The 25,861-nt window shown below is 44.6% G+C and overlaps 1 protein-coding gene across 1 annotated transcript in view; it reads right to left on the reverse strand.

Moving 5' to 3' along the window:
• Itgb3 (integrin subunit beta 3) overlaps nucleotides 1-25,861 on the reverse strand; it is a 60,576-nt gene that overhangs the window by 18,166 nt on the left and 16,549 nt on the right. The window contains exons 2-10 of the mRNA XM_076869925.2: nucleotides 23,294-23,379; nucleotides 11,483-11,678; nucleotides 10,155-10,407; nucleotides 8,511-8,673; nucleotides 7,743-7,904; nucleotides 5,714-5,809; nucleotides 5,206-5,295; nucleotides 4,196-4,335; nucleotides 2,746-3,170 (exon numbers count right to left, since the gene is read on the reverse strand). Of these exons, the coding sequence (XP_076726040.2) occupies nucleotides 2,746-3,170; nucleotides 4,196-4,335; nucleotides 5,206-5,295; nucleotides 5,714-5,809; nucleotides 7,743-7,904; nucleotides 8,511-8,673; nucleotides 10,155-10,407; nucleotides 11,483-11,678; nucleotides 23,294-23,379 (1,611 nt within the window). The remainder of the gene's footprint in view (nucleotides 1-2,745; nucleotides 3,171-4,195; nucleotides 4,336-5,205; nucleotides 5,296-5,713; nucleotides 5,810-7,742; nucleotides 7,905-8,510; nucleotides 8,674-10,154; nucleotides 10,408-11,482; nucleotides 11,679-23,293; nucleotides 23,380-25,861) is intronic.

A 25,861-nucleotide genomic window follows, 5' to 3' on the forward strand; every position in this document is an offset into this window, starting at 1 on the left:
CAGCGGCCCCAGCAACATCTAGCTGATTGGCTCCTCTGCGGTGATGCTCATTGGGCTGTTTCCCTGCCCTTTCAGGCCACGGAGCTGCTCATTGGGGGACTTTTTTGGCTCCGCCCACACGACCCAGCCAATCGACCTCAAGAGCAGGAGGATTGTGGGAGGTGGAGAGGCTGTTGGTTGTGAGAGAGGCTTGTGGGAAGCCGGTGGTGGCAGTTGGGCTCTGAGGGTTTTTCCTGAGGAGCTGTTTTGTTTGGCGTGTGTGGTTCTAAAAATAAAGTTCGTTTCTTTTGACAAGTGGCTCCTGAATTGTGCCCAGCCAGACTGCAGCACTAATGTTGGTATCATTTTCCTCCAAGCCCTCTCTCAGATTTTATTGCCATAAATAGGGGAAAAATTGTTTCAACTTTAGTCAGAAAGACAGTTATCAAGAATACAAATAATACCATGTTGGTAAGGATGTAAGGGGAAAAGGAATATTCATATACTGTTGATAAGACTGCATATTAGTGCAACCACTCTGGAAAGCATATGGAGATACCTCAAAAAACTAGGAATGGAACCACCATATGACCAGCTATCCCACTCCTTGGTATATGCCTAAAAGATCTAAAATTAGCACATTATAGGGATGCAGCCATATCAATGTTTATAGCAGCACAATTCACAATAGCTAAGCTATAGAACCAACCTAGGTACCCGTCAATAGTCAACAGATGAATGGATTTTAAAGAGACGTGGTGTACATACAAAATGGAGTATTACTCAGTCATAAAGAAGAATGAACTTATAGCATTTCCTGGAAAATGGACAGACCTGAAGAACACTGTGCTAAGTGAAATAAGCCAGATCCAGAAAGCCAAAAGTGAAATGTTTTCTCTGATATGCAGAAGCTGTTCCAAAATAAGCAGGGAGTGGGGGGGAGGCAAAAAGAAAAGGAAAGGGTTCCATCAAAATAGAAGAAAGATCAGTGGAGTAGAGGAAGGAGATTGGACAGAGGGAGAAGGGATAGGATGAGCAAAGAACAGGAGAATGAATCCAACCTAAATTTCCTATGTACATATATGAATATACCTCAGTGAAACTCACCATTATGTATCTCCACAAGGCACTAATTTAAAAAAATAAACTATAGTTAAATAGCAGAAGAGTCAGTACAATAGAGGAAAAACAATGGGAAAAGGAGGGGAGAAAGGGGGACTAAATTAGGGCAAATTATAATCCATGCTTTTATAATTATGCCAAAATGAAACCTAATGTGATATATAACTAAAAAGAACCAATAGATAAGTAAAAAAGAAAAGGAGTCTTTTTTATGTTTCTAGGGCATGTGAAGAATGGCACAGATTATTCTTTTTAATCAGGCTTTTTTAAGGGCCAATGTTAATGTTAAATTGAGCATCTGTGTCAATTAGTTCAGCTGGTTAAACTCCAATGCAGATGAAGCCGGTCTGGGTCATGGATCATCACAGGAAGCAACTATAAGCCCTATGTTCAACTGGCCATAAAAACATACCCATAAACTCGTTCGGGTCAATTTGAAAATGTCTGCAGTTTGTCCATTGCAAAAAAGGATTAAATCAAGATAAAAATCCATCTCCAGAGCTCAAGGAAAAATTCAGACTGCTCATTTGCCGTCTAAAAGTGTTGTCAGCATATCTACAGATAAAGTTTAACTTCTAGCTGGACAAGTACCCCAGGAGTGGTCTTTAAGGCAAGGAGAAACAGTTTGAGATTATTCATAGGCCTCAAGATTTTAATGAATTTTGTAGTGAGGACACTTCAGCACTCAGCAGGTAGAAGGACTCAAAATGATAAACCCCATATTTGTACCCAGGAACTCTCCTATAGTGACCCTATCCAGTAGAACTTTCTGCCCTGTTGAAATGTTTTATATCTATGGAGTCAAATACAATCACCACTAGCCTACTGACAAAAGAACTAAATATATTTTCAGACTCAGTTAATTTAAATGGCCTAGTGTACTAGTGGCTACCATACTGAACAGTGTAGATCTGGCATCAAAAAAAAAAATAGTAAAGGGCTGGGGCTGGGGCTGGGGCTCAGGGTAGCGCACTTGCCTGGCATGTGTGAGGCACTTCGATTCTCAGCAACACATATAAATGAATAAAATAAAGGTCTATCAACAACTAAAAAAAATTTTTTTAAAGTAATAGTAAAGAAACAAAAACAAAAGCAACAACACTGGTAACAAAACTGGTCTAATATTTAACAAGAAAGAGCATACTATCTTCCAGATATTGTCCTAAGTATATTCATTCATTAAATATGCTACAATATCTTGCATATACATTACTATTTTCCAAGTCTCTTGAAATACTAAAAATTTAATTATCATCACTCCGTGATTGGGGGGAGGGGGGCGGGCAGAGAAAAGGTGTTAATCCTTATCCGCAAAAACATTAGGACCTTAAAATTGCCAGAGTAGGCAGAGGAAAAAAAGAACAGAAATATATATATCTTTACCTTGAAGTTCCTCCACTTTCCTACCCTATTCCAGGAAGGAGAGAAACCCTGGAAGCAGAGGATGGTTTGGATTTCTTGTATTCTACAATGAAGGGAAAGATCAATTTGCCTCTCTTCCTCCTGGGTTCTTTGGCCATTGGGGTGGAAGACCACCATCTGCGCGGCTCTGCCCGCCCTCGCCTGTTTCAGGAGCCACCAGCACGTGTGCAAGTTTGGCCACGCTGCCACGTGGGCACGTTGCGGAGCCGGCCTTCAACTCACCTGAGCACATCTCCCCCTTGTAGCGGACACAGGAGAAATCATCGCATTCGCAGTACTTGCCGGTGATCTTGCCAAAGTCACTGCTGTGACAGACACACTGGCCACAGAGGCACTCGCCCCTCTGGCTGCAGATGGGCTGTCCCTCCTTGGGACTGCACTCATCCTGCTGAGAAGGGCGGTAGTCCTCTTCCGAGCACTCGCAATGGGACCCCAGCCAACCAGGCCCACAGCGGCACACCCCGCACTCGAAGGTCCCATTGCCATTGTTGCAGCGGCGGCTGTAAGGCTCCGCTTGGGCCTGGCAGGTGCAGTCGCAATCAAAGGTGACCTGGACGGTGAGGCTGTCCTTGAAGCCCACAGGTTTGATGGTGAAGGACTTCTCCTTCTCCTGGGGGCAGCCTCGAACCTTGGCCTCAATGCTGAAGCTCACCTGGATGGAAAGCCAGACCGGATTCAGATATAAGTATCCCAGTTAACACTCAAGCCCCGGAAAAGAAGAAGTGTGTGTGTGTGTGTGTGTGTGTGTGTGTGTGTGTCCTGCCAAGGAGTACCCAGATTAGGTGTCTAATCCTCCTGTGATCTGGAGTTCCTCAGCCTTCCCACCACCAACGTCCACAAAGCAAAACCAAGAACACAGGGTAGTTGTGCCATTGTGACATATCTGGCTAAACACACAGTCACATAATATCAGTAAGGCACACAAAGCACAATTGTGCAGCACACAGTGTCACAGAGTAGTCAATCATAAGCTGAAGATCTACTGTTCAATTTTCATATAATATTTCATATCTGGCCAAAATTTCTTATATGGGGTATATGCACATGTGCCCAGAAAACCCAAAGATAGAAAGATCAATATATAGATCTATAGAAAGATGGGTAGATCAGAAGATCTATTTCCTTCTCTTCCTTCTTCCCCTCCCCTTGGACAGAAGCAAAGGAGAACCAACCAATAAGGAAAAATATGGAGGGGCAGAACGAACATCTGCATCCTCAAATTCCATGAGGGCAGGAATTTTTCCTGTTCCATTTGCTGTTAAATCTTCAGCAGCTAGAACAATGCCTGGCACATAGTTAGGCACATAAAAATTCATAGACGATATTGTCATTTTACATTGTAGAGAAAAGAAAGGCATTACCTTGGAGGAATCTGGAAGCTGGATAGGGTTTGAAGGTAAAGAAATATTTTTGATTTGCAATCAAATGTGCATATACAGACGGATGTAACCAAAATGGAAGTTCTTGGAAACCCTGGCAGGGAAGTTCACTTAGCAGATAAAGAAAGCTTAGGCGACAGAAACTTCAGAGGAAAAGCTTAGCAGCTCCAGCACATCTCATTTGTAATAACCTTCAGGAAGAAGGTACCAGAAGGGAAGGGGCTAGGATGCCCACAGACACTCCAGGGCACAGGCCAGGGTCAGAGCGGCATCTTCAGCCTTGCCCAGCCCACCTCACCGTATCTCCAATCTTGAGTCCCACACAAGACTTGAGGCCTGGGATGACCTCATTGTTGAGGCAGGTGGCATTGAAGGACAGAGACAACTCCTCAGGGAGGTCACGCACTTCCAGCTCTACTTTAGAGCGGATTTTCTGAGCAGAAAAGAACAAAAGAAATGCGCTGAAAGGAAATGGGCAAGAGTCAATTTCATCCCAAGCAAAATTTACTGGGTGACCTTGAACTTACCCTGGCAGTGCCAGGTGCTGAGGTTAGCGTGGCAGCTACTGGAGCATCCTGGGAGCCAATTTACTGCTCTATTTCCTGCCCAGGAATCTCCTCCCTCTTTCTGTCCCCACTTGTGTCCAGATGAGTCTGGGTAAAATCTAAGCCAGCCACACCCTTCTGCAGGCCTCAAAGGCATACAATAGAGAAATGTCTAAATGGGTCACCTTGGGTAGTAGCACTTTTCTACCTAATTTTGTTTTCCATTACTGGAGATTGAATCCAAGGTCTTGCACCCGCTAGGCAAGTGCTCTAACACGAAGCTTTACCCCCAGTCATTTTTTTATTTTAATTGAGATAGAGTCTCCCTAAGTTGTCCAGGCTGACCCCAAATTGCCTGGGCCTCCCAAATATCTGGAATTATAGCCATGTGCCACTGTGCCCAGCCTCTATCTGATTTTTTTTGTCACTCTTACCCTGCCCATGTTTCAGATTCCTCTTTTCTCTGTTGTTGGACCTAAGCTGTGCCCCAGTCAGCACCCCACAATTGCTTCTCCATCTAGTCCCCCTCACTTCCACCTTCTTTTAGCTCTCTACTCATTGTCCCCACTCCTCCCTGCCTCTCTCAGAGGCTGCATCCCTCCCAGGGTTGGTCATCCCCTGGCCTCTGGGGGCACAAGAGGAAGTCAGTACGGCTTCAGGGTGGACTGGCAACCAGGATTCCCAAATCTGAGTCCTGCTGTATAGCAAGCCAAATCAAGAGGCCAAGTACCAGGTCATTCCCAGCACAAGGCACTTACCCCATAAGCATCCACAATGAGCTGGAGGACATTGCTGGAATCAGTGGACAGAACCCCCACTGTGGTCCCTGGGATGAGCTCACTATAGTTCTAGAAAGAAAGGTAAAGATATCCAGAGTTTACTGAAGGAAAGGAGGGATCTCCTAAAGCACCACCCCCCAAATAAGACTGATTCTTGAAATGAAAATTGAAGAAAAGTATAGGATATTTCAGTCACTTATATTTCTGTCACTTCCAGGAATATATCTACCAATTTTTAAGGCCTGAGCAAAATTATAGGAAATCCTCCTACCCCTCACCTCATTGAATTGCCTCCCCTCCATCAGGGCAAACTTTAAAACATCCTAATAGGTTGGAGGTTGGAGGGGAAAGGCCACAGAGAGGAATCTTAAGCTTCTGAGAAGTGGTTTGAAGAAAGATCTTTCCTTATTGGGTCCCATAGGCTAGCTCCCAATAACAGGTCCGTCCATCACAGGGTCCACCCACAGAGCCCCAGAGGCACAGTTACCTGGTAGAGATTGACTACATTTTCAGTCACTGCAAAGATCAAATTGATGTTTTTCTCAGATAATTTCTCAGTCATCAGCCCTAGAGAGGGATAATCCTGGAAAGGGGGAGGACATGGAGGTTAATGAAGATGTCTCACATACTCAATGGATTCTATGCCTTTGAACTTGGCTGACTGAGGCTGTGACCAAGACTTTTTTACTCCACGGGCAAAATGAGATGCTACTGTGTTTGGATATGGTTTGAGTATGTCCCTCAAGATTTCATGTGTTGAAATTTGATTCCATCGTGAGGTATTAATAAGGTGGAAACTTAATCCAACTGTGGTGTTTAGAAGTAGATAAGAGCCTTTGGGAGATAAAGAGGATTAAATAAGGTCATTAGGGTGGAGTCCCCCCATGATTAAATCCTGGTGGCTTTATAAGAAGAGAAAGACTAGAAGAGACACATACATACATGTGCTCCCTGACCCTTGATATGACTCTGAACCACCTCGGGACTCTGCCAGCAGGAAGACCATAACCAGACATGGCACCTCCAGAACCACGAGCCCAAATAAACCTCTTTGCTTTATGATTTACTAATATATAAGCAAGAAGGATAAAATAGCAGCACAAACCTAGCTGTGAGCTCTGGAGTTAAATAATGGTGACAGCAAAACTAAGCATCTCTTTTCTTCTGACTCAAACTTAATGCAGTAAAACCACAAACTAGCTCCCTGGGGCCAGCCCTGGGTTAGACCTCATTTTGAAGCAATGGACCAACACCTTCACCTGGCTCTCATGATCCTCCACCATGTGGTTTCAGCCTTTCTTTCCAAACATTGCTCACCTCCAATCCACTTCCAGGCTTGACCTGGGCCACGCTTCCTTACACCTGGAATGGCCTTCTTTTTAGTAACCCACCTCCTTCCTTAGGAACTAGCTCGAGGCCCACCTTCTCCAGGAGGCCTTCCTTGACCATCCCAGCTCTTGATGAGCTGTTTTTCCTTTGGATACTGGTAGCCTTTATTGACTACACCACCCATTTTGCATTCATCATGCATTTTGTGTTATTAATAAATATATATGTCCTTGCCTTTCAACTAAACCAAAAACTCCCAAAAGTAGGATCTTGGGATAGTTTTTATGTCCCTCAGCTCCTGGTCCAGTTCCCCGCATAGAGTAGTGTCAAAGATTGCTGACTTGCCCATTGCCTAGTGTACTTGACTTGGATATGGCTGACACCAAGGAACTCCAGCCACACTGGTGAGGGGGTGAAGTGTGAACATATCCATGGGATCCTACACCCTGTAGGGAGCTCATGAGATCATCCTGTTCGGTCTCCTGCCTTTACACAGGGGTATACCTGTAAGCTACCTGATAAGACAGTTGCTCATTAATAAATTTAGAGATGAAGAAGTATCAGGATTCTGAGCATCAGCATATTTATCTTATGGCTTACAATGATTTCTCCTGTTTCAATTTAACACGTTTCCTCTTATTTAATGAATTGTGCATAGTTAATTACTAAAACATTAAAAAAAACGTATAAGAAGACTTCTTGCATATCAGCTCAGTCATCCACAGCCCTTCTTTTCTTCAAGCTAATGACTTTAAGCCCTTTAATGTTTCCTTATAGGACTGGCTCTCGGTTTTTTTGATGATTTTTGTCTTTTTTTCTTCTGTCTTCTCCCAATAACCCCAAGTGAACATGGTGTCCAAAATGGGGGCTCATCTGCCCAGAGCAAGAGGGGAAGACCTGTTTTCTAGCTAGGCCTGTGAGAGTCCTTTGGACACATTCTGGATACCATGGTGCTGCCGCTGGTGCTGATGACAGGGGAAACAGCGGGAACACTGACGCAGTCAAGGCTCTGTAATGGTTGCGCAAGCTGTACTCTGGAGGGGGATGTCCAGCTGACAGGAGGCAGAAGCTGGGGAACTGCTCACTGCCCAGAAGAAGGGCTGTCATTTTCCTATTCACACAAGGACTTTGCATGGGTTAGGGCAGCCATAATAGATAGGGGCCATGGGTGGTGCCAGGGATCTCACCATGGTAGTGGAGGCAGAGTAATGGTTGTCAGTGCCAACATGACACTGCCCATCATTGGGCTGGACGATGCCTGCCAGCCTTCCATCCAGTGCTATGTGGGTCTTGGCATCAGTGGTAAAAACCAGCAAGTGGGATGCATCATTCCTCCAGCCAATTTTTTCCTGTTAAAAAAAAAAAACCAGATAAAAGAGCAAAGCAACTTCAGCCATATCATTGATAGAGAACAAAGATCTAAGGACCTCCCTACCTGAAGGGCTGGACAAGTCATCTTGGAGAAGGACCTCAGCCCTATCCCTTGGAATCCAAGTTAGAGCTTCCTAATTCAGAAATTTCTTAGGAAAATAAATAATTTCATAACTGATTAATTCAAACAGCCAAATGACTCCCTCTTCAACTCCAAACAAAACTCTTCCACTGATAGTCATGTTACCCACGTACAACTGGGCTGGGCTAGAAGAAATTCCATCTGAACATCTACCCACATTGCTGAGGTTAAGTTAACTCAGCCTTGATTTTGAAAGAATACCAGAGAAGGTAAGATGTTCTCCCCGGAAAACATCTGGGACCAGTGAGGTTCAAAGAGTTCTCTCTTCTGGTCAAGGAGTAGATATAAGCAGGAACTGCATACCAGGAGCAACTTATTACTCATACTGTGCAAAGTTCAGCCTAGTTCTTATCTCAGATTGCACCAGAAATCCCCAGGGTGAGCCACTTCCCCACTTTGATCTGTGCCAACCACGCTTGGCATCCAAGCCCTCCAAACTTACATCACAAACTGTAGCCTGCATGATGGCATCAAAGCCACCCTCTGGGGCATCTCGGTTCCGTGACACACTCTGTTTCTTCACTTCCTCATTGAAGCGGGTTACCTGGTCTGTTAGTGTCAACACGTGTTTGTAGCCAAACATAGGCAAACAGGCATTCTTCATACTGGGAAGGAACAAGAGATAATGTAAGCAGATACCCTGAAGGAAAAAGGCAGCAAGAAATTGGAAGGGAAAGAGAATCAGACAAATATGGACTGTGGTATGCCCAGGCCAGTTCCACATAATCACAATTGCCCAGACAGATCAGACGCCAACTCTCTCATCTCAACCTCATCTTCAGCTAGCCTCGCAGAAAAGAGAGTGAGCTGTGAAACCAGACTGCCTGAGTTCAAATCCCAGCTCCTCCACTTACTAGCCATGCGAACTTCAACATACCCCTCTAATCCTAACCCAGGAAACCAGGGACATGATAGCACGTATCTCATAAGAGCTGTTGTGAGGAGTAAGCAAGTAAGAATTTAGGCCAGAGAAAGGCTTGAGTTGTTGTTGCTGTGACCTTATAATGAATACTTCTCTATAGTAACACTACAGCAAAATCCATCACAAAAGAAAGTCCCTAAAATATCAATAAGTTGATATATCATGTCCAGACAGGAACAGTGCTGTCCCCAGACTAATAGTTTGCTTGTTTAATTAATAGATGATGTCTTTCCTGTAAAAAGTACAACCCAGACAGAAGGTTAAAAGTGATAACAGTCTAGCACAGTGGCACATGCCTGTAATCTTATCAGCTCAGGAGGCTGAGGCAGGAGGATTGCAGGTTCAAAGTCAGCCTCAGCAACTTAGGGAGGCCCTGAACAACTAAGCAAGACCCCGGCTCAAAATATAAAATAAAAAGGGATGGATGTGTGGCTCAGTGCCCCTGGGTTCAATCCTTAGTATGGGGTAGGGGTGGGGAAACTTTATTATAAAACTTTGAAAACTAAAAAGCAAATTCACACCTTGCCAGGCACAGAGTAACCATCATTTTTAATTACCATAATACATGGATTTGCATAGTATTCACCAATTAAATAAGTTATTCCGCCATAAATTCAAGTGTGAAACCAGGGATGGGGTGCTCAGTGGTAGAGTGCTTGCCTAGCATGTACAAGACCTTAGATTCAATCCCCACCACCACAAAACACCCTATTCATCAATTTATACCTTACTAAAGGGTTCAATATCTCTAGGATTTAATTTCTTGCATTTTAACCCTATAGAATCCATGCCCTCGATGACAACAATAAAAGCAAGCCTTCGGAAAGCATAACTCCTCTGCTTACTTATCCACGAATTTCCCTCTGCTTTGGACCTCACTGCTTTCCCATTCTCTCTTTCCTCCTATGTATTTGTGACAAGGACCAAGAAGTTGATGAATTTTCTTTCTAGGTCCCCAACTAGCCTTGGACTCTATTGGCACAATACTCCAGATCCACAGGCTAACCCGTGTGTCAGATGGGAAAACTAAAGTAGAAAGGAGTTATGGGTTGACCAGAAGGCAGCCGACAAAGCAACCCTAGAGCTAGAAATGGGAACCAGGACTTGGACCTGCTTGGGACAAAGGGGGAGGGTGCTTCCCTGGTTTCTGGAGGAGAGACTTACTCATAACAGGGGTTTTTGAGGGCTTCTGGTGGGGAGATATACATGTATGGTGACACAGGCTTGTCCACAAAGGCCCCGAAACCAATCCGCAGGTTACTGGTGAGCTTGCGCATTTGGGAGGCCAGCTTGGTACCCAGGTTCTGGATACTCCACAGATCATCTTTCATGGAGTAAGACAGGTCCATTAGGTAGTAGATGTCTACAGGGTAATCCTCCACCTGCCGCACTTGGATGGAGAAATTCTTCGAGTCATCTGGAAGCCATAAAGATATTAGTTTATCTCCTTTTCTTCCTCCAAGATTGAATAAGTAATTAAGCCACCGTTGGGAAAAAGTAACTGCTTCATCAACCAAACTTGAAAGCCCTGGTTCCTTCTCTCTTGCTTTACAATTATGTTCCTTGTTCAAACTCTTGACCCTCCTGTTTTTAAGTGTATGATTTTTCACCCTCTTAAAATTCTCATCTGTCTAATCCTTTGGATTCCAAGAGTCTATCATCCTGAGTCACAGGAGTTTGGGTAACTACCACACTCCAGAGTATGTAAAAGACAGGAACTTTGTCCTACTCGTCTCTGAATCCATAGCACCTGACACATGCCTAGCACATAGTAAGTCTCTCTTAAATTCTTTATATATATATATATATAGATAGATAGATAGATAGACAGATATAGACATAGACATAGATATAGATAGATAGATTTTTTTTAGTTGCTGATGGGCCTTTATTTATTTTATTTTATATGTGATGCTGAGAATCGAACCCAGTGCCTCACACATGCTAGGCAAGTGCTCTACCATTGAGCCTCAACCCTAGCCCTCTCTTAAATTCTTATTAATTTAATCAGAAAGTCAAAGTCAGTGCTTTCAAAAAGCCTATCTCTTAGCCTCATCCTCCTTCCTTCTGAAGGTCTTTTGTCCCTACTTTGTCTGCCCCCTTCCTCATCTCTGTCCCCATGGAAAAGGGCCTCACAAATTGCTTTCTCATCCTTCATCTCAGTCACACCTCAGCAGGGAGCGACACGCTATGTAAAATGGGCACGGGGAGAACAAATGCTTTTTGAACACCTGATATGTCAGAAAAGTTAAGTAACTTGCTCAAGGCTAAGTACCTAATATGTGGTAGAGTTGAGATTCAAACTCAGATCTACTGACTAAAACCCTAATACTTCCCATTTTCTTCCATTCTCCTACCTAGATTTTCCCTCACATGCTTCTCTTCCCACCCCATTCTGAGATACTCCCCCAAGATTTCCTGCTCAGATTTCCACCTCATGCCTTATGCCCACCTGTCCCAGGTTTCTTCTCAAAAATAAGCCCCATGCCTACCTGGCCGTAGCCGGAGGGCAATCCTCTGGGGACTGACTTGAGTAACCTGGGAGCCATCTCCGGAACCCTTGTCACTGAGAGGTCTGGCCTCCAGGACTTGGGCCTCACTGACAGGAAACTCGATGGACTCGGGGTAACAGTTATCCTTCAGCAGATTCTCCTTCAGGTTACAGCGGGGTGAGCCCAGAGGCAGGTTCTGTAAGATAGAAGCCCAAGAGGAAGCCCTATAAATCAGAGCTATGATGACTTAGACCTTATCCCATACTTTGGAGCTAAAACAGCATAAATGAACCAGCAAGGTCTTTCCTGGGATAGTCCCTAGGACCTAAATCAGCATAAATGAACTGGTATGGTCCTTCCTAGGATAATCAGAAGGGAAACTGAGACATCAGAAGGGCTTTTCATGGATTGGTAGCCAAGAAGCAAGCCTACAGATGACTTTGGACCAGCATTTTCCTGACTATAAAATACAACTCATTTGTGGGTCTCAAAATCAATGTAGTAAGTGGATCTCAATCATCATCTCATTAAATAAGATGCAATAGAATAAAATAAGAAAAACAAAAGTATATAAATTGTAAAAGTTAAGTGTTATTTCATGAAACTTTTACTTCTTAGGAAATGAGCTATAACAACTATAACAAATAATAATATGAAATGTATTTCTTTCTATAGATAAAGGTCAAAACCATTTGGAAGTTGGGAGACTGTGAAAGCAGGGCTGTGTGTGTCCTGTTCCCTCTCTGTTCCCAACATGCAACCCAGGACTACCAACAAAGGTGGGGAAGTGGTGAAGCATAAAGGACAACAGCCCAGGAGTAGGCTGGCTGAGCATTGCTACTTACTAACTGGTTACTAGAGGGAGTCACCTAAACTCTCCCAGTCTAGTTTCCTCAGCTGTAACACAAATAGCCCTTCCTTAGTACATAGGGCAGTCAAAACCCTGGAGAGTAGAATGGTGGCTGCCAGGAGCTAGGGTGGGGGTGGCTATGGGAAGTTGCTATTAGATGAGTACAGAGTTTCTGTTTTTTCATGACATTATGAATTAATTATGAATTAATCATGAATTATGGAGGGGCTAGGGTTGTAGCTCTGGGGTAGAGCGCTCGCCGAACACATGCAAAGCACTGGGTTCGATCCTCAGCACCACATAAAAATAAATAAAATAAAGGTATTGTGTCCAACTACAACCAAAAAAAATATTTTTTAAAAAAAAGAATTATGGAGATGGATGATGGTGACAATTTCACAATATTGTGAATGTATGTAATACCATGGAACTGTACACTTGAAATGGTTAAGATGATAAATCCTGTTATGTGCATTTTACCACAATAAAAATTACTTTTAAAAGAACAAATAATGAAAATAGTAGTAGTTCCTTCCTCAAAGGAATGTCACCTGGGGCTAAATAAGACAATGCATGCAGTAAGTGTGGGAAGAATGTTAGGTGCAGAACAGGCTGAACTATGTTATCTGCAGGGCAGGCTGAACAAATGTTAGCTGCAGGATGGCCCATGCACTCAAACCCCCCTCTGTCTGGTCCTTTATCACCTGTTTGCGTCAAGGCTGAACACTCAACCCCCCCCTTGTGCCAACAAGGCAGCTTGCAGACCCAGAGGCCCCGTTAGATTTGGGCTATAAAACTCCCTCCTGCTGGGCCCCTCTCTCTCTTGCTCTCTTGTTCTCTTGCTCTGTCTCTCTTTCTCTTGATCTCTCTGTCTCCCTTGAGTGCATGCTCTCCTCCCCCACTCTCTCCCTCTCCCTCTCCCTCTCCCTCTCCCTCTCTCCCTCTCTCTCTCTCTCTCTCTCTCTCTCTCTCTCTCTCTCTCTCTCTTTCTCTCTTTTCTCCTCTGTTGCACTGCTGCAAAAAGATCTCTTGGTCGCTCTGAGTGTTGTGGTCACTTTCCTTTCATTGGTGCCGAAACCCAGGAGAGGGCTAAAACCCACTTTTCGGTCCCTCTTCCTTCTGAAGTGCCACTCACCGGACGACCTGAACCCATTTTCTCGATTGCCAGAACTACTTCCACCACCGGCCTTCAATTGGTGAGTTTCCCCTTCCTGGAGCCCTAAACCCAATGGTGGTGTCAGGAGGATTTGACTGTTGATTGTCCAGCAAACCTCTTTGCCCACCTGTGGGGAGGAAAACACCCCACCACAGCCTTCAAGGCCACAGTGGCCCTCAGGGACTCCTTCCTTGGGCAGAATAGACTCCTAGGTTCAAACTTATTCCCTTCCCTTCCCAGCTGGTAGTTTACCAGCATAGGTTTTGTAGGTCTTCCTCTAAGGACTCTGTAACCTCCAGGGACACAGAGAACTGAACATCACCCAACCCAGACCTTCATGGTTTCGGTGACCCTCATAAAGTCCTAGTCCTCTCACCTTCAAGACTCGGCCGCTAGAGTGACGCTTACCCTCCCCTTCCTCTCTCTTCCCCTATCTCTCTCTTTCCCCTCTTTCTGGCCCTGGGAGTCTCCGGCCTCTCCAGGAGGGGTCCCGAAAAGCCTTGGCCAAGGTCTCCCACGGCTCCGGCTCCGTCCAGGATGAGAGCTTCAACTGTCAGGATTCGGTGACGACCAAACCCTGCAGCTCGAACCTGCCACTAAGGTACTCCTGATTTTTGGCGCTAGTGGGAATGCCCCTTTTGCCAGTAAATCAGTTTCCTCCTTCTCCCTTATACTACGTTTGCGTCTCCTTCCTCCTTCCTTCTCCCCTATACTACTTTGCGTCCTCTTCCCTCCTCTTTATACTACGTTTGCGACATGGGTAATGTGTCCTCTCTGCCGGTAGACTCTCCCCTACAATGCCTCTTGGATAACCTCAAAACCCTCTCCTTGACACCAGACATCAAACCCAAAAAACTGATCAAATATAGCACCCAGGCCTGGCCCACTTATCCCTTAAACAACCAAAACAGATGACCCCCTTTTGGGTCCCTGGATCCCTCCATTCTAAGGGATCTCTACAATTGCTGTGAGCATTCAAAAAATGGGTAAAGATCGCTTATGTCCAGGCTTTCTTCTTGCTCCGATCCAATCCTGCTCTCTGCACCTCTTGCAAACCTCTGCAAATTCTTCTAGCCTACAAACCAACACCCACAACCACTGATCCCCAATCTTCTCCTCCTCTGGACTCATCCACTTCTTCTGACCTTGCTGAGGAACCTCCACTCTATCACCTGCCTCAAAAAGGTCCTCACCCTCAACCTTCTGCCCCAGCCCCTCCGCGGTCACCCCCACCACCTCAGCAACCTGATTTCTCCCCTCCAATTACTAGATCAAAAACCCAAACCTCGGCCAGTTCTCAGACCATTGACCCCTTACTGAGGTAGCAGTTACTGAAGGAATCCCTCCACCCCTCACTCCTCTCTTCTACTGTCAGCACCCACACGGGGTCCCACCAGGTCCTCTTACCAGCTAACCCAAAGTTCAAAGGAACTGAGGAGGCCCTCAGACCCCCTATCCAAGATCTGGGATAAAATGGCCTTTAAAGTTGCTTTGTCATCACTGAAAACAGGTTACTAAGAATTTAAAGTCCCTTACAGGCTTTTGGGGATATTCACTCCCATCCTGTTCTACTGCTCAAGTTTTCCTTGCTAGGGAAAATCCTATTCTTTTACATCACTCCTTCCTCATTCTCAGATCCACGGAGCTGCCTTCCCATCTTCCCCTCCATACCAGGCCCACAGAAAAGTCTTAACTGACCTTCTCCAGGAATCTTCACCATGGCTGATTTTAGGACTTTCAGCAAAAAAAAAAAAAAAAAAAAAAAAAAATCTCTACAAAAGAGTTTAATGTAGGTAAACTTTCTCTTTTCATATTGCCCTGTTTTACTTGGTCACTGGCTGAAAAAATCAGCACTCCAAAAGCTAGACACCCCCCTTACTAGTTTTTCACAAAATATGTGAACAAGACCTCTGGCCTTGAGCTGGGGCTTCCCAGAGATGGCTAGATTTCTAAGATAAGGAAGTTACCAACTGGGCTCCATGGTAACAGCTGGCAGGGGGAGAAAAGAAAGAGAAAAAAAAGCTCTCCCCCTCCCAAGTGTCCTTGAAAAGTTAACTTGCCCAGAACAACAACAACAACAAAAAAAAAAACCTGCTTTTTGTGAACTTCTGCAGACTCTGAACTTCTGAGCCCCTCCCCTTACATGTTGGGTACAAAATTCTGAAACAACCTAAACTTGTGGTTCTGGGGATTATTTAATTACAACAGGAGCAGTGCGCTCTGAATCTGGCTGCAACCAAATAAAATTGTTTCCCTATTTTCAGTGCTATCTTAGATGCCTTGCCTTGTCCATCAGTACAACAGTATGATTCTATATACCTAAACATTGTTCATGTTTTCATGAAATGGTCAACAGATGTGATTAATTGTGTGCTGCAAATAAAAAAATATCTCTTTATTAAAATGGAATAATTTGCCTAAATTCAGAAATTTACAAGGATTGTTTCAAAATGTAAATAAAGAAGGAGTTAACAGATGGGAACTCTTTAGAAGGTTCTAGGTATGGATTTAATAGAAGGAAAATGTGTTTCTGGATAAGAGAGTCTATTAAGTAAATAAGAGGGTTTAAGCAAGTGATAAAGAAGGTCTGTGTACATTGGCTATCTAGGTGTAAGTAAGTGCTAAAGAAAGTCTGTGTATACAACTATGATTAAACAACAACTGTTATTTTACAATATTGTAATATGTTATTTCTTTAAGAGCTAAACTTGATTAATATAAAACATCAATCTAATTGTGGTATTATTACTCTTCTTTGTCTATTAAATGTGTTCATATTTTCCAGGTATATAAGTCTTTAAGATAGAAGCTTTAAAAAAAATTATATCAAGCTGGTGTTCTCCAAAAGGTTGCATGGTAATTTTAGGCTTATAAAAATAACATATTGGAGATTTATTTATATCACTTAATGTTCTATAACTGGACCTGTTATCAATAAGATTAATATAAAGTTCTATAAACTGGGTACAATTTAAATGTAATATCATATTGTATTAGTTAGTATTCATGTGACATCAAGCAACAATATATGTAAACTTTATAAAATGATATTTAAAAACAAAGATCAGTTCAGTAATAGAACACTTTACCTAAGATTTATAAATCTTAGCCTTACCTGAGATAAGGCTCTGCCTCCCATCTTACTATATGTCAGAATGACTCCAAAGTAGGCCAGACTTCAGCTAAAGCCCAGTACTCTTAATTTAAGGTGAAACTGACTCTGCTGGATGTTTATGATCAAAACTTAAAGTTAAATTAAAATGGCCAAAAAAACTAATATTTCGCTCTTACCCTCTGAGTCGTCTGAAATCCAGGGAACAGGGAACTTCTCTAAAGAGCTTTGCAACTCTGGGCCACATAACCTCCTGATCAGGGAGATTATTGAGACCACTGGAGAATGAAAAGCCAATCAGTGCACTTGCTGTGAATAGGAGGGTCATTGGAGATAGGAGACATCCCTGATGCTTCCAAGGGAAGCCACATGGTCAAGCAAGAAATGGACCCATCCTAGCGCAAATGGCACTAGCAGAACTAAGAAGCTGTTCTCAAGTTCCCCCACAGGTGACCCCTATGGGAACTCAGCTGACTCTTAACAATAGATAAAAACAAAGTCCAGAAACCCACATTTGTATCTCATTGCCCTGTGGGGCCCTGGGTGCATTTACGCCTAAGTATTGAATGGAGGACACGCTATACTAGAAAGACCACCAAAAACCAGGAAGCAGGCTCCGTCTTAGGTCTACCACGAGTTGACCATGAGACCTCAGATAAGTCACTTTGAGCCTCAGTTTCCTCACCTATGCAATAGAGAATGTAGACAATTTTTCAGTCCCTTTAGCCAGCACTGTGTGGGCATATGTCCATGAAGTCTCCTTGCCAGCTCAAAGGGATCTACCAGAAAACTAGTAAACCCATCGCTGTGTGATAATAGCCCTTCTGGAAAAGACAGAAGGCAACATGGCACCATCAGTATCCATGTGCACCTGCACAACTCCTGTCGCAACTCTGTTGCAACCCTATAGTATAGAACACCCAATCCAAAAGTACGAACAATACCATTCAGGGGAGACAAAGGGGCTAACATGCAAAGGGAAAATTAACAGGATCTATAAGGTCCTGTTGCATTCCGGGCTCAGACTTTGGATTCAAATCTGCTGGGCCAGTGCCAGCACTAATAAACCCTGCTTCCTGGATGAAAATCTTGATGTCCCTTCTCTCTTCGAGAATCCAACAACCTGGACCTATTTCACAATGTATAGGCCTTCTGGGTCTCCTACCTACCCCTCACAACCACTTCTAAAAATCAGGTGGATACCCCATACCAATATCCCAGAAGAGCTAGCGTTAATGTTAAGGTAGCTGGCACTAATATCTACAAGAGACACAGCTCTGAGTTCAAGCAACAGTTTGTTGACGGAGAATATCTGCTAGGCTGCCCTTCTGTAAGGCACAGCAGCCAGTCATTTGAATGGAGATTTATATAACTTTTTTAAACATGGAATAAGAGCAAGCTAGAATTGACCCTTGGGTGCAGGTGGTTGGGTAACAATAGATTTTTCTATTCAGGGACCCTTGGAAGGGAGAAAGGTTATGGGAACAGGGTATCTTAATTTCTTTTTCTTGGCAGCTTATAAGTTTCAGTTTCAGGTTAAGATGGAGTCCTAGAACCAAAATGGAGTTACTAATGTCTAGAGACCAAGCAGTTGACATTTATTGAGCACTTACGCAGGTACTGTGATGAGCACTTTACATAGATTATTGCAATCCCCCTGATGATTCTGTAATGCTGGAACTATTATATATAATTTTACAAATGAGGAACCTGCGACTTGGAGGCTTCACAAATGAGGAACCCAATCTTACAAGTAAGAAACCTGAGGCTAAGTAACAAGCCCAAAGTTGCAGAGCTAGGAAGGGGCACAACTGAGTTGCCAACTAGATTGTCTAGTTATCTTCATAAAACAAATTTTATTTAATTCTGTATAGAATGGGGATCAAGGCAGAGCAGTAGGGGTGTGGAAGAGATGGTCAAAGGAGGAGCCCACACCAGAGAATGCCCCAGGTAGGGAGCAGGATGCAAAACAGGGATGTGTGAGATATAGGGAAGAATGGGTAATGCCCTTCCTCCTTGGTCTGCTCATGTGATCTGGTGGCCATATGCCAGGAGTGGACCTGAGCCTCAGAAAACCACCATACTCAAGAGTCAGCAGCCCAAACCTCCCGATGCTCAAAGTCCCTGTCCCTCTACCTCTCCAACCCAACCACTCAGATGGGCTGAAAACCCATCTGTGAAACCTGTGAAAACCTCTCTCCCAACTCTTCTCTCTCAGGAAATAGTCTCTTTCTTACAAAAACAAAACACACACACACACACACACACACACACACCAAAAAAAAAAAAACACCCTACCCTTATTTCTGATTGCAGCTCCCCACAAAGCCCTGAGAAAAACCTTCCCAAAAAGGCAATGATTGGATCACCAAGATACCAAGGAAGCTGATCCCTTCCAGGACAAGGCAGATGCTGGAGGAGAGATCTGGGGGTGGGGAGAGCAGAGAACTGAATGAGAACTGCAAGCCATCAAATGTCTTCAAGCTGCTTCAAGTGAAGGAAGAGAATGTTCTTGAGGGAGGTTCTCTTACTCCCATTTTCTACTATGGCGGTCCTAATTAGAAGAGGATCTCAAGTGCAAAGACATGCTGAGGTCCTTAAAATTTAGTATGAATTTCCTTAGAAAAATAAACACAGAAAAACAAAAATGGTTTCCTACCCTCCCGTCCCTTGACATCAGAGGCCTGCTCATCAACCCAGCTCTCCCTGAGAGCCTCCTGTCCCTGGAGGACACCAGAGCAGTGACCTCAACACCCTTGAGCAACATTCCCTTCCTGAATATCCAGGCAGAGATGGTAGAAGGGATGTCTCCAGGTTACTTGGAGAGAAGACTAGAGAGAAGGCAGATATGAAAGTTGCAGTTTCCAGTGAAACCGAATTTTATACAAAAAGGGCAAAAATGGACAGGACCCAGGGAAGATGCTGAGCACAGAGGTGGGAGGTGTGGCCCCATGTGCTCTGCAAGCTGGTGAATCACCTTCCTTTCCTGGGAAGGTGACACATGCTTTTGGTACTATTCCCCATTAATCCTGTTTTGGAAATTGGGAAAGTACAGCATGAATAATTATTATGCTGTATATCACACAGGATTTGGTCAGGGCATAAAATAATTTTGTGAGCATGAAAGGCTTTCAGAATACAAATACCTCAGTATAAGTCAAATACCCTCAAATCCTTTGGATATGGTTTAAACAAATAAAATTGAATAGAAGGTGACTCTTTTCTACAATTTCCATTGTAACTACTACTGTTTTTGCATATTCTCCTTAGAGAAAAGCAAGGGGCAACATGCCCTAGTACTTTCCTTCACTCCAGGGAACTACAAAAACATCTCCAATCCAAATAAATTAACATTGCCATCTTGACTGGTTCATCTGGCAAAAACAAGAAATCACTTGAACATGCAGAGATGTACAGAGAGAAGAAAAAGAAGGAGAGGAGAAGGAAGACATTGAACTTTATAGTTGTGGGTATTCATACTTCCTTGTTTACAAGGAAAGAACTCTTAATTTTATCCCGTCATGGTTGATGTTTTTTATAATAACAAGTTGAAGCAAAACTCTCAAGATGGACATTTATCCTCCAGGTTAAAAATAAGCAGAAAGAAAGAACAGCAAAGAAGTGAGAACAAAATTGTGTTTGTAACTAAAAAGAACCATAAAGAGTGGCCCATGCCTTTCCACAGCTGCAGAGAGGAAAATAAGAAGGAAGTCCTACTGGAGTCTTCTATTTTTCTAGACCCAAACCTAACCTTCTTCTTTCACCCCTGGATGTCAGATTAAGAGGGAGCTGGTCCACCTCCCAGCATGCACTCAGGCCTACCTACCAAGCGCTAGTATTTCCTCCTGTAAAGTCCTTGCTTTAAGATGGATGGCCATCTTAAGTGACAGCCGCCATTTTAAGAAAAATTTTGCTTTCCCGCCCAAGGGCCTTTCTGAGAAAACTCACCACTCCCTCATACCAACTCTACCCTTAACCTCTTGGCTCTAATCCCTGAGCCTACTCCATAAAAGCCCCAAACCCCAAGCCTGTTTTGCCTCTCTCCATCTATGGAGAGATGGCCTTTATTTGACAACACTGACAAATAACTCTCGTGGGTATCTCTGCCTGGTCTCTGTCTTTCATTTGTCACTCGCCCATCTCCTGGTTCTCGCTTTCCTTTCACCTCCACCTTAGGGTTGCCAAATTTAGCAGATATTTGGGACATACTAATACTAACAATTATTTGCTGTTTAATCCATATTTAATTGGGTATTCTGTATTTGACTGGAAACCTCAATTCTGCCTCCATTCTCCTTGATCAACAATCAGTTCGTCTGATGAGCAATGTTTGTCCAACTTGCTACCATGACAACCCATTCTGATGCAATAGGTCCAGGGTCCATCCGGCAAACCTTTATTTTTAACAAACACCTCAGGCAATTTTCACCACCAGGTGAGTTTGGAAAGGTGTAGGCACCCGGCATGGTGCCACTGGGACCAAAATGACAAGATGAATTTCTGCATGAAGCTGGTCTTTTGCTAGATGTACCACTAGGGAGAGCACACCACCCCAACCCCAACCCTCCAAGAACACACCCTATGCAGATGGGCCCAAAACACCACTCTCAAGCACGTTGGCTATGTTTTCCTATTACCCAGCCAAGCACTCGCTACACACCCAAGAGCTGCTGTCCTCTAAGGACGAAGGGAAAGCAGAGCCCAACCAGTTGTTTTTCCAGGCACTGCCAGCATGGCCCGGAACAGTCAAGGCATGGGGCGCAGAAGCACCAAGCTACACCCTCAGCCCCATCTTTGGCTGTGCAGGGGACGACCCAGGAAAGGGTTACAGTCTTGGATTCCCATCTCTTTCCTCCCTGGCTGACACATTTTTGCATCACACTGGGGTCCTCCACCCTTTGCTGTAGTCATTCACTAAAGCTTTGTGCTCCTCTGCTTCCATTTATATTCCATCCTCATTAGTTTTCTCCATTCTTAGCTATTCCCATTTCCTATTCCTGGGCTGGCCCAACCTCATACTTTGATCCTACCCTGCACACACCCCTTCCCCTGCCCCTGACTTCACCCAGCCTGCCTCAGAGGTCACCATGGTCACCCATAAATATTCCATATTTGCATCTCTGAAATCTGGTCACATGTTCAGAAGGCGGCACCTGGTCAGACCTCAACCCCGGAAGATCAAGAAGAGTGAAAAATAGGGAGAAAAGGGGTACGGGACAGACTTTCCAAGAATGTTTCCTTTTTTTCCCCTAGACTTTCTGGGGCAGAGCTGCCTGCCTTTTCTTCTGTGTTGGACTGAAAAGGAGGGAAGGAGGAGGAGGAAATGAGAGATACTAGGGCTTCTACCCCAGCTCCTTCTCTGCTCTACCAGTTTTAGGCCATCCAACCCAAACCAGACGCCTCTCTCTGCATTAGCTCCCACTTTCTTATTAAAAAGCTTCATTCATGATGGTGACCGGAGGAAGGAGGAGAGGGCAGATGAGAAGGGAAGAAGCCACCTCAACACTTGAGCAGCCAGTTCTGCCCAGAGGGGAGGGGCACCTGAGGGGGTGGAGGAGAAGGACTCACCCTCCCCACACACCTCCCACTCCCAGCCCCAGGGAATGTTTCATTTACTAAATGAAGTCAATGTGGCCCAGATGTTGGGCAGCTGCCTCGGGAAGCAGTTCCCGTGCCTGACGGCACAGAGGCCAAAGCAGCATGTTGAGCTGGCCTCTGCGCTCTGGCAGCCTCCTCTTGGGGATAAACACAGCCTCCCAGCTCCCCTCCCCCGCAGCCTGCACAGGAGGTTGCCTTTTTAGGAAAATCAGTGAATCAGGAAGAGAAGCAGACAGGGGGAATGAAAGGCCCAGTTAGAGGGATCTTAAAACTGTAGAGGGCAGGGACATGCTGAGTGACAGAGGATGCCTCCCTCTGGTAGCTGAGTAGCAGCCAGGCCAGGAGCTCAGGTAACCACCTGCCAGTGGCCAGTGACTCAGCCTCAGACTCTGTAATGGCTGGGAATCTCTCCAGCCAGGTCTACCTCTCCCCACCCCCAGCCTCGCCTGCTCCAAATTCCCAACCCAGCCACAAACATAGCATTTGCTCGACACACTCATTCCCTAGGGCCCCAGACACAACAAACCCTCCTCATAGACACAGCTAACCCTTTCCCATCACCCTCCCATCCTCACCAATGGGCCCAGCTCCTTCTCTCATTGACACCTAGGAGAGGGAAGAAAGGAGGGAAAGAAGAAAAAGAGGCCATCAGAGAGGGGGAAAAAGAGGAAAGAGCCTCTAACCAAATGCCCCACATATGAGCAAGATTCCTCTTCTATTTGCCTTTTTGAAGTTCTAGAAGAAAGAAAACAGTCAGCTACCCCTCCATATCTATACCCCTTCTGTCCCTCCTTTGGGACTTGAGGCACCTCTTTCCTGGGCCACCCCAACAAAAGGCAAGCAAAGGTAGTAAAGGGTAGCAATGGTTACAGCCAAGCTAGAGGCTCAGCTGAACTGGCTGGGTGGGGGCTTCCCAGGAGACTCTGGGTGGCACTCCCAGCCATGTTCCTGTAACGGCTCTTCAACATCCATCAGTGGGAAGGCTTCACCCCAGTCTTGCTCAGAAGGGTCTTGCTATGCATTTAGGAGAAAGGATATAACCTAAGGAGTCTGTGTCTTTGTCAGGGAAAACAAGGTACAGCATCTGTTCCTCACCTCATCAGAGCACCAGGCACACACAGGACTCACAGCCAGGCATTGCTGGCAGGAGCTCACGCCTCTTGTGGCGCAGATGTTGGGTCCTGCAACAGAGATAAGGGCATTAGTACCTGATTTGGCTCAATGAAGTAACCAGCCTACCCTATCCTTCCCAACTTTCCCAAATACCCAGGTTCATAGACCTCAAGTGCACATACCTTAACCATTTCACAGGTTTTTACCAAACAGGCTATTGATAAGGAAGAAAGAGAATAAAGACTTAGGAGAAACTCATCTCCATCCTCAGCTGATGAGGTCACAGGGATAACAAGTGACGGGATGTGGCTAAGACATGGACCCAAGTGTCTGATCACAACTGATGGAAAGGATTTAATGAACAACTGGCTTGATGCCTACGTTGTGCAAATGAAAATACAAGGGCTCCATCCTCAGCACCATATAAAATAAATAAATAAAACAAAGTGGCAAGTGTCCTCTTCAATTATCCAAGTGATATTCACAGCCACAACACAGAGCATCCCAGAGGCACTAACATTAAGCATAGCCTAAGTATGGTGGGAACAGGGAGGGCAGGGTGACTTTAGTGGCAGTGTCTCATTGGCCTGCTAGAGGAAAGCAAATCTGAAAACTTCTTAAGCTTCCTGTTAGGATGGCCTTAGGCTTCAGCCTAAGCAACTCCATTTTAAAAACTCCAGTTTGAAACCTGCAGTCTCCCCAGGCACACCCACAGAGCCCTCCAGTATGGCCTCAAACAAGTTACTTCCCCTCACCCTGGTAAACAGAGTGAAGCCCCTGGCAGGCTGTCCTCGCCTGGTAAGAGGGAAAGGCAAGAAGATCAGGGTGGAGACCACCAGACCAGATGTTTCTGACCCCAGGGTAAATGATGTTCCTGAGAAATCTGGTGGTAGCTGATAAGGATTGGAAAGGGGGTCAAAAACCCCCCAAATTTAGTATAAATGATAGAACAAATGAACAGGGATTTAGCCAGCTGAAAACAAGGATGCACATCAGGCTCATCAGCTGGAGAGCCTGATGAGGACCTGACATCCCATCACTTGTCGTTGTTCCTGAACCTCTGTATGATCCTCACCGCTTTCAAACTCTACTACCTTGTCTGGACCTTGGTAAGAGCTGCAACTTCTCCCAATGACCCTCTCCTCAACTGGTCATCCACTCCACGCCAGGAAAAGCCTGCCTTGGTTCTGGTCACCGTGGTCTGAGTGAGTGTGCATCTGCTGGACATAAAGCTTAAGGCTTAAGACTTTTGAACTTAGCATGCAGAGGAGATGTCTGTCATTAGCTTATCATGATTAAGTGTGTTTTGCAGTGCTTAGAATTAATCTAGAATTGTTTGCTGTGAATTGATTATGTCTATTGCAGTGCCTAGCATTAAGGATTGTCGTTTTCTTGATTAAGAACCTATAGAGTGAAATTGTATTGAGTAATTTGAGTGAGTAAAGCATTGAAAGGGGCAGAAGCGCCTCGACATTCTTTATTTCTCCCCTCGACTGCATATGTCACAATTTTGCCCCTTTGCGACACTTCCCATATACACGTATTTTGGAATCCAAGCATGAAATGCTCCAGAGAACTATAGAAATGTCAAGAAAAAGTCAACTGGTCGGAACCGGAAGATCATGGAATTCCGGGCATTGGAAGTAAGGTCTATGCTTGAATTCCAAATGCTCTTTGTACTATAGCCTTGGGCAACCTGCCTATTCTCTACAAAATGACATATCTGCCTCACAGGATATGTCTAAGAATTTGGTGAGCCAAGGGGTACCCGAAAAGATACCATTCTAATGTGAACAGTCCTCAGACTGACAAAGGACAGGGGAAAGCCTGGGGATGGGGGTGAGGAGTGGGGACAGCAAGGGGCACGAAAATATCCCTGAGAAACCCAGCCAGGAAGCAAAACCCAGGCATCTGCTTGTGCAGAAGCTGCCATGCTCCCTGCTCGCCTCAGCCAACTAAACCCCTATTCTTGCGGGGACTCCAGGGAGGCCTTTTCCAGTATAAGACACAGAATGAGGAAGGCCCATTCCTCCCTAGAAGGAAGAAAGATCCATTCAGTTATCCTGGCAGTTTCATTATCCAGGTTTCTAAAGGCCTACTTTGCCCCCAGCTGTAAAGACCAGCAAGTCTGTGTTTGGGGGAAATTGTCCCCAGTGAGTACTTTTCCAATATCCCCAAAACTTCTCACCAGACAAAATGTCCCAATCTATTTTATTATAGTGTGACTGAGTTCCTTTCATCCCAACACCTGGACAAAAATACATTCAGAAAATGACCTGCTGAGGTTAAGGATATTTGATTTTCTACCTTTTGTGTGATTTATTTTCTACCTTTTGGTGAATTTCTATTGTGATTTCTATTGATTAGGACACTCTACAACTCTGTAAGAGTAGCAGGTATCCAATGACAATGTAAATGATTTTTTATGAGAAACAACCTGTATGATTCTTATCCAACAAAAATGCAAATAATTTCTGTCTAGTAGAAAAGGTAACCTTCAAACATTAGGATTTACAGCTTTGTAGGGCTGGGTTTGTAGCTCAATGGTAC

The sequence above is a fragment of the Callospermophilus lateralis genome, chromosome 11 (genome assembly GCF_048772815.1).
Source record: "Callospermophilus lateralis isolate mCalLat2 chromosome 11, mCalLat2.hap1, whole genome shotgun sequence".
Classification (NCBI taxonomy): Eukaryota; Metazoa; Chordata; class Mammalia; order Rodentia; family Sciuridae; genus Callospermophilus; species Callospermophilus lateralis.